This window comes from Acyrthosiphon pisum, chromosome A2 (assembly GCF_005508785.2).
Source record: "Acyrthosiphon pisum isolate AL4f chromosome A2, pea_aphid_22Mar2018_4r6ur, whole genome shotgun sequence".
In the NCBI taxonomy this organism is placed as follows: domain Eukaryota; kingdom Metazoa; phylum Arthropoda; class Insecta; order Hemiptera; family Aphididae; genus Acyrthosiphon; species Acyrthosiphon pisum.
In genome coordinates, this window is record NC_042495.1 from 73,740,016 (window position 1) to 73,750,430 (window position 10,415).

Genomic DNA, 10,415 nt, shown 5'->3' on the forward strand with positions numbered 1-10,415 from the left:
TCAAATCTTAATTTGAAAAATTATTTGTAGTTAAAAATTTATAAAATGTTCAATTTTGTATCTAAGAATTAAAAATTTAAAACAAGATTCCACGTAAGTAATTAATTCTGTTACCAAAAATTCTAAAAAATACATTTACACAGTTTATTTTTATAGTCATTTTAAGTACAAATTTGGACGAAATTACATATTAAAAACCTAGGATAACTATTTTAGTTATTTTGTTGTGATTGTATAATATTATTCGTGGGTACTTGAAACTTCTAAAGTATACTATTATATATCTATGATTTTACCACGGTTTTTTGTTGATGTTTAACGCGTTATAACTTATAAGTACCTATTAGATATTATGATATGATTAATTTGGAATTTATTATAGGTACCTATTATAGGTCAATTTTTTTTTAATACCATAGATAAGTATATATATGTCTAATACATAGACTGATATACCGTCTCCGCTCAGAATCGTTTTTCTTATACAGTGATATTATATCATTGAATTCAAATTTAATACTGTCCATTATACAGTGACCCACTTCTAACCTACTGTACAGCAGAGCGACATCCACTTACCCACCTTTTTATATACATTTTTTTAAATTAAAAATCATCTAACATATTAATTAAACCAAACTAGGTAACACTATAATAGGGTACAATACCTATACTTAATATATATCAAAGGCAATGAATAGTTTATACATTCTACTGTATTATGAAATAAATAATAAAAATAATTAATAAATACAATTCAAAATTTCAATAAAGAAGACGCAGAAAAGCAAAAATAGACATAATAATGGTGTAAAATTGTAATTTATAATACATATAAATTAGTGCAAAAAAATTCAGTAGTATTATGGAAATGACTAATGTATTTAAAAATTAGTAGATGGCTTCTCTGGTGACATCATGCTATAGGTACTAATTTATCAATCACAAAAAATTTTGATATTTGCACTCGAAAAGCAATATTTAATATGAAAGATAAAAAGTCAAGAAATTAAGTAAACACATTTGTTATTTAATGTTTTTTTTTTTTTATTTTTTTATCCCGCGGCAACTTAGGCCATTGAGTATATTTAATGTTGTTTTGCTTTATAAAGTGGCATAACCTGCAGTCTGTAGCTGGCACAAGAGGAGAATCTCTACCATTTTTCAAAATACAATAGTCGTTATTATAATACTATATTGCCTGTTCAAATAAATACGAGGTGGTTATTATTATATTATATTTAATTATTTTAACTTATAACCGTTTTCACACATTTTAAGTTAGGGTGTGTGTAGGTACTAATTTTTCATAATATATTTTTTTCTTTTAGTATATAATATAACTTTACTTCTTTTGAAATTTAAAAATTCGTGTAACTACTTGTCTATTATGACACTACTTTGCGCGTCGACATGAAACCGATGTTTCTCAAATTAGTTATTACACAATATTATAGATAAATAGTAAATTTCTAGTACGATCCATGACCATCACGTTGGTTTCAACTATATAATTTACTTAAATACTATTTATACTACGTATAAAATGTAGATATATATTAGGTATAAGGAAGATAATCGATAGGTATGCAGTTAATTTAAAATGAATCCATATATGACACCAAAAAATATAAGTTGTCGATTAAAAATAATATTATTTTCGTACCGATTTTAGATGGATGAGTAGTTCCGAGAATTTGATCGATGCTGTATACATTCCTGGCTGATTTGGTAGTATCCATATTGTATAATATTATATATCCGTTGTTATTGTTGTATGCAGGTATATTATCACTTTTAATGACTACGACAACGATCACTACGTCAACGTGATCGTAACTTTAAATGTGTAGTGTAGAGTTCTCACCGTGATCGATGGTGTAGGCCTTCTCTCACGTTCACGACTACTGAATGACACATGGTGTGTCGGTGGTGTCGGGCTGAAGGGACCGGTGGCAGGCGTGCGCGCCCCCGACCACCCTCCGCGTGGCCAACCGTTTGGGGTGGTTTTGGATGGAGGGCGGATGCGCGCAGCCACGGTCGCCAATCCCATTGGGCACTTCGCCCTACCCACGTGCCCTGCGCCCCGTATAATGACCGTGCTAATAGTTTGGTAAACGCTAATAATAATATAGGTATTATAATACTTACAAAAATAATTAAACAATCGTATTCAAATTCCACAAAATTATAAACATTGATGTACGACAATCTGACAACAAAATTAATAACATTAGGGTATAAAATATGATATTATAATATATATACATATACACATTATATATGGCTTAAAATACTTCTAGTCTACTAGATGGATACCAAATAGTTAATAGATATATTATACCTGCAGAGTATTTTGCATTTTTATTTTGGTAATTTGATACATTTTCATATACTTTTAAAGACGATTATTCCATTATTATTTTATTTTGTAATACTTTTGTATTTGAATAGGTAGGTATTTAATTTTCCCCTAATATTGTTGTTGATTTAAAATTACTTAAGTATGATATTTTATGGTGTACATAATAAAATCACACAAAATACAAATCTATAAAATTAATTTAAAGCTATGTAACTATGATCCAGTAGCCAGTAGGTACACTTCAGTAACTTAGATTGTCTTCTCTCACTATTTATAGATAAAAAAATAACTTGTCATTATTCTGTTAACTTTTATTCGCCCTAGTTGACTCATAAACACTATCAGTCCATCAAATGCATACTTTCTTCGTGGTCACGAATATTCTATTTAGTTTAAATATGTGTTTAGTGTAGGTTTTATTAAATTTGGTTAATTTATTATTTACTGGAATGTTATATAAATTAACGAATAGTTCAATAATAGATTATTTTCATATTTAGCATTATATATTATAAAATAATATATTATTATGTATGCTCTTTAAACTGTTTATACATAGGTACTAGATACATACTACCTACCATTGAGTGTAGAGTAAAAATTGTATACATATATACTTAATGCTGGTTATGTACTTTAATACTTATGTATTAATTATTGATTTTTAAAGTCTTAAAATATACCACTAGACATTTTTAGATAAGTGGTTTTTATCGAGCTTTAATTTCGTAAACGCATATTATATAGTTTCGCTAATTTTTACACGTTTCAACTATTTTATTTATTGCTTATATAATTATATAAATATAAAAGTTTGAGGAATATGTATAATTTATATTATTTAGGTACTGTATAGGTATATTATTCTAGTTATCAAAATGACGAAATACCTACCCTTGCACTTATAATGGATAATACAACAAATCACAAGAGTATGCATTGTAAGAGAGAAGTAACTGTTAATATATGATTTTGAATAGAACAATTGATATTTATGATATTTTATGTTGTAACTTGTAGTTTTCAATAATTTGTGAAAAACTAGAGATACTTTTAGTTTAAAATGTTATTCATTATTTCTTGTCTTGTCATCCCTAAATGCCGAGGATTAAAAATTATGATAGATACCAATCAAATCATGATATTGAAAATGTATGAATAATACTTTGAGAAATCTTAATAAATCTAAAAGTTCCAAATCACAATATACAGGTACCAATGTTTGTCTAGCTTTAATTTTATTTTATTAGAAAACAGTGTCAAAATAAGGACCTCCTAATATTTATTATTGATTTATAATAATATTATATTTTAATTTGTAACTAGGTAGCTGTACAGAAATATAAAAAATATAAAAATAAATCTTAAATTAGAATCCAAAGTTTTCAGTATTACCAATATATTATCCTTGCTCCTTTTACTGTGTTTTAATAATAAACCTTTAAATTAAGTAGATTTCCCATTTAAAATTAGATATATAAGCCATTTAATTTGAAAGTTTACTAAATCACGGTTAATACAGTATTTTATTTTATATCCAGACATACGTATTATAATATATCCCCCTATATTATATTATTATAATAGCTCTAATAAAGGGACTGAATAGCCCGTGAAAACAATACTAACAAGGGCCACTATTCGAATTGAAATCGCAAATTTAATTGAAACCTATCACACACGTAGGGGTTTTTTCACTTAATGAGTTAAAAAGAATATTTTGTTCTATTACTACAATTTATTTTTACTCTCGTGAATTTTAATAACTCATACTTCATAGTACCTATAGTGTACTTGTGACTTATTATAAACGGTCATTTAACAACTAATTACATATTTAATGAAAAAAATACAAAATGAATTTAAATTAAATTATACAGTCAACCAATGTACTAATAAATATTATTAAAATTAAATATCCAATAAATTAATAATCAAGTAAATATATATTTGTTGTTATGTTTTAAGCATTTTATTGATTATTATTGTTATAGTTATAGCAGCAGCATAATGTGATATTAAAAATAATTGAAGACATTTATAATTATTCTTCAATAAGTTTTCAAAATAATATTAATAGAGTTCAACTATTTCCAAGTACTTACTTTTTTGAAGACATATTTATAAATAATAACAAAATAATTCGCAACAGCCAATAAGCCAACAAAACAATCTATAAATATAAAAATGGAGACAAAAATGTCTAACATTGCATCAGTTGAGAAAGCTGTGCCGATTAATTTGATTTTTTTTTAAATGATAGAGAGTGTCGGGGAGCGGGTTTATAGCATAAATTATGGACCTAACTTCTGTGTCCAGAATATTTAGAGACAAAAACTGAGTTACGCCCGTGGCGCCCTCTAGCAGATAAAAATAAAATATTATATAATATAATTAATAATAATATAAATATCGATAATAGCAGGGCTTGAAATCGGTTTTTACGAAATAAAATTTTAAGAAAATCCACCGGAAAGGTACGAAATCTCAAATCTGTATGTCAAAAATACAACAGTGACGCAACAGTGCATTATATTATATTGGTTGCTATTGGTTAATTGGGCATGTTTGTTGATTTCATATAATATAAAAATGAATCGCAGAATGTGTTGCTAAGTGCAATAATTCTACTGTACCTACGTGTGTTGTGACTGAACTCCTCCTAAATGGTTAGACCGATTTGAATGAATTTTTTTGTATACGTTTGCGTTTATTCATCTGATTTTAGTACGGTTAGGTTAGTATAGGATTTTGTATTAATTGATTATATCAATCCACTATAGGTAGAATACGACAAACTTGGTATAACTTTGATACTTTAGAGTTAAATCAATAAAATCATACACTAACGTACATACAGCACGGGGTCCGCGATCTACCGCAGGTAGATTGCCTACCTGATAATGTACTGCTGCGAATCAGAATTTTTATCCCGGGCAACGGAAAAGTTAAGATTAATTTTGAAACCATACACAGAATATTAAATAACGAATTGAACAAAGTTTGAGGCGCATAAATTGGTACACTTAATGGGCAACGAATGCACGGGTTCAGCTAGTTATTAATAATTTTAATTTAGTCTATTTAGAGAGGAATAAAGATAACAAAATTTATTTTATATAAAATACACATCATGATTCTATATCTGTAATAGTATTATTGTTTATTACTATATTATTATATTCTTTCAATTTATATTATTATTCTGTTTGAAGGTTCAGTTTCATGTCAGATAAACTCATGTTTGTATTAAAGTGTTTTATTAGTTTTTTTTTGTTTTTTTTTTCACCCTAACGCCCTAATTAATATTATTTTCAGTTAAATTAATCAATTAATATTAGTTTTCATTTGGATAATTATAATTTTATGTAGGTATGCATTATGAAACTATGCAAACTTATTGTAAAATCATAATTCATGATGAGAAATGGTTCATGATTAGCAATAATAAAAATAATTAATACAAACGTCACGAATTATACTGCAGAGAAATGAGAATACATTTACAAATGTGGAACTTAATAATATGTATATAGAGAAAAGAAAAAAAAATGCAGGTGGCTTCAAGGTATTTAGTATACCAATAGGACTTTTTTTAAATATATTATTTCTAATTAGCCTCTTATACTATAGAGTAGCAGTGTAGAATGTACAAGACTTGAAAAAATTGGTTAAAAATTGTCCAGGATGAAGGTAAAATAAAGTATTATTATTTCAAAACAACCAAAGGGGTTGATTACTAAGGAAGAACACTTGACAAAAATTAAAAGTATAACAATAGCTTCAAACATATATTGTTTTATAATTTTTAACTTTTCTGAGTTTTCTGTTTTTTTGTATTTTTGCACATTTTGAGATCTTTTTAATTAAAATGTACGCATTTCGATTAGTTAAGTTCATTGTTGCTGGAAGTAGACTGTAGAGTCTTGACAAAACCTTATTAATACTAATTATACTCATACTTATGACTTATCTGCGTATTGTAATTCAAACCGAAATAGAAATCGTATATACGCAACACCAAACTAAAATAGTTAATCAAAATTAAATCGCAAGGACATAACTATATAAAAATATATTAAAAATTACAGTTCTAGAATTATTGCCCATAGACGTAATTTCCATTTTTTATTAAGTTTAAACGTTTTAATTTTATTTAAAAATGGTCTGTGGCACTAAAATCTTCTATATTCTATATGTATGAATCGAAAATAGAATATATATTTAAAACCTCCCCTCTTCGTTTTTTAACTTTGGTGGTGATTTCTGGTAGCAAATTGGTCAAAGTTGACACTTAGGAGTTAGGGAAATCAAAAGTAAATACTGTTAAGTATTCTTCAAAATAATCGAATTGGAATTTTTACACAAAACCAGATCTTGACAAAATCGGTGTTGGTAACTCAATTACTCAAAAATAAATAACCGTTGATACTTTAAATTTTCACCTAATTCTTATATTAGCATTTTCTATATACATGGTATAATTATATATTTTGACTATTTTTGATCTATATGTATCTACAGACATTTTTTTTTTATAAATGTCGATCAAAAATGCCTTAAAATGTAATACATAATTAAATTCCCTCTTAATTTGTCATTATAGCTTATTGAAATTTTCGATTTTTTTAGTTTTTAATTTTATTGTATCCAACAATTTACATTCAATTCAAATTAAATTGCATTATATGGTATAAATGTATACTTAATACAAATTAACATCGAACGCATGTGATATCGATATTATAGCTATGCATTTGAATAAAAGGTACATTATAATATAATATTTATATATGGCTTGTGAAAATGTATAATAATTAAAAAATGAAAGACAAAATCTATATTAAACCATTGGACCTGTCATCCGATAATATCATAGTGGACCTAATCCCATTTCTCGAGGTAACATGTTACCTGCAGGCGTGGAAAAATTAATTTAACATTCAATACATCAAAAATAGTTAAGATCTTATACTGTTATAATATATTAATACCTACATATTTGTTAATAAAAAAAAAATTTAATACTTAAAAGTTAATAAAAAGTTAATCTCTCTTGCAACTGATGTTTTAATGAAAAAAACGGGTAAGTGGGTTACGCTCTTCTGTACCTACATTAGGTGCAGTCTACAGTCACTGTAATAGTTAAGTGGATGTGTTAAATTTGAATTCAATGAAATAAAATCATTGTACCTATACGAAAAACGATTCTGATCGAAGACGTTCTGTCAGCCTATAATATTATACACAAGTATGTGGTATATTAAATGATATTATTGTGAGTAAAGTAATTTATTTTACACCTATTAGGCATTGCATTATACATTAGTACTTCAGTAGGTTAAATTCAATTTTGTCAATTCTCTCAAAAAAAGAGGGTTCTTTGAACGGGAAAGGAATGTGAATAATGGGTAAGTATGTGATTTTATTTATTAGCAATTATAGTGCAACATCGATAAAAAATGTTTTGCTATCTAGCATTATTGCTAGATAATATTATATCAATAACACCATAATTTATCATTATGGTATGTTATTAAATTTGATCAATATCGACTACACAATGCCATACGAATAAATTAATATTAACGATCCAGCTTCAGCTTATAAATACTGTTCAGCACTAATGTCTACATATAGTTATATAGACATGATACACTCATCGCATTTGGTTTCAACCCATTTCGGTAAACTTTCTGCAAGATGTCGCGATATTAAACTAACATATTATTTAATGTAATTGCATATACGACTGCTGCAGATGAATAATTTAATATGCCTATCGTATTTATTATAAGCATTCTGCTCACGGACTTATCGCGCGTTCAATATTAATAATAACAGTTAACGTTACGTGTTCGGTGAAATTTACTATACGTTAGTATATTATAATGTATAATATATTATAATACACACATGGAACATTATAGGTAGGTACAATATAATGATAATATATAGTCACAGGTGTATTATTATTATTTATGCATAATACAGATGAACGACGTTAAAGTAATATAATAATGATGTAGATATAATTCGTCCGGAACAAGGCGCGTAGTCGTTAATCGTTATACAATAATTACACAACGTTCTAGTGACAGCATTGATATAATAGTATAATATATATATAATATACGTTATAGTAATAGTTTGACTTGTGTATTTGGACTTACTATACATAAATAATAATATGAGCAATGTTGTAGTTATCTATATATGATATAAAGAGACGTGGCGCATAGTTTTGGACACAATGCCCTCACACTTCGGTTATCAGTATCACTACTATAATATTATATTGCACACAATACACACACAGCGTCCGTTTGAGCCTCTCCTCCGCGTGGCTCATCATCGCGATTCTTATGATATAAAGTTTCCTCACCAAGTTCAAAAGTGTTAATATAATATAATCGTTGCCGTTGCGCGTACAATATAACACTATATATTATAATAATGTGATATATATTAAAATAGTCATATAGAATATTACGTGCGTGAAAATATAATAATATCATACGCAATCAACTTCTGTAGTACTATTATGTGTTTAGGTGCTTAAAATATATGAGATCCGCGGCGGTGGCGTCGTATATAATAATCGTCAGGGGTGGTGGTTTCCGGGGATGGCGACTTCGGCGGTGGTGGTTGTCGTCGGTGGGGGTGGGGCGCGGCTGGCCCGCCGACAGTGGGATATCTTGAGTCCCCGCCAGAGTTGTAGGTGGGTATATTATAATATTATACATACGCGCGGGCCGGGCCGAATAATACCGAAAGCGCCCCGACGACCCGCCGGCGGTGCAGGTGTGACGGTGTAGCGTCGTAGTCGCCCGACGAGACGAGAGGAATGCCATATGCGCGCCGCGGCGGAGAGCACCGATGCGATACAATATTATACTTACAGGTATATTATAATATGTATGTAGATGCGTGAGGCTCGTCGTCACAATGGCAATGTGAAACTCATTATATTATTATGTCTGCGCGCGTTTAACCCTTTCGCCGAAATCTGCGCGCACACCGGTGTGTTATTATTACTGTACATGCGGCAGTGCATAAATACATATATTATATATACACACACCAAACACACACATATATATATATATATATATATACGCGCATATGCCACGCGGGGGTCGGTGTGTATAATATTATACCCGCACCGGTGTAGTGCAGGGTACGCGCTGCCGTCTATACTCGCGGATCGCCGCCGCCGCGACTGCTGCAGCAAACTCGAACACAATGGAGCGCCGCACCGCCGCCGCCGCGCCGCCGTCGCCGTAACTTTTAACTCGTTATTATTAATTTAACGGGGGTCGTGTATTTATTAATATTCAACGGAGTGTTGCCGCGCACCCACCTCCGCACATACAATATTGTACGCTTCACCCGCCGCTGCGGCGCACACAACACTTTTCATTCTCAGTAGGTGTATAATATATATATATATATACATATTATGTTATATTATATTATTATGTATATATCTCTCACTTTTATTCTTTGCAGTCTCGTGTACATTATTAATATATATTGTACAAAGAGCTACTACGCGTTTATACCCGCTCTCCGCTTCGCACAACTTTACCAATAAACGGCACGTCCGAAAACGTTTTTCGCGCCGCTGTTTTCCCTTTTTTGTTAATAACTGCAATAATAATAAAAACGACCGTCGACTACGACTTTATAATATACATATTGTGCATAGGTATAATAAGTTTTCTGTTGATTACATGACTCGCCGAAGAACGGATTTCGACACGAGACAACGGGTCAATTCTTTACAATATAATATTGTATTATAATAAATTCGTACCTACGCCTACAGCGTTTGCTCGCCGTGTCGAATTGGCAAACTTTCGCGCGATCCGAACGGCGGCGGCGACGTTATTTCGCTGCTGCAGTCTTTCTGCAGGTAGTAAATCTGCCGCGAAATTAAACCATCGTCTGCAGTGTTCGATATAAATATGTGCAATTATATACGGCCGTATGACGATAAGGATACTATTATAATATTATCATTCACAATAAATTGAAGGCCTCGGTG

General features: G+C 29.8%; 1 protein-coding gene across 1 annotated transcript in view; it reads right to left on the reverse strand.

Annotated features, from left to right (window-relative positions):
• Nucleotides 1-1,897, reverse strand: part of LOC100570120 (retinal homeobox protein Rx3-like) — a 13,825-nt gene extending 11,928 nt beyond the window's left edge. The window contains exon 1 of the mRNA XM_003242175.4: nt 1,667-1,897. Coding sequence (XP_003242223.1) covers nt 1,667-1,742 — 76 coding nt within the window. The 5' untranslated portion in view covers nt 1,743-1,897. The remainder of the gene's footprint in view (nt 1-1,666) is intronic.
• Between the last annotated feature and the right edge of the window lie 8,518 nt (nt 1,898-10,415).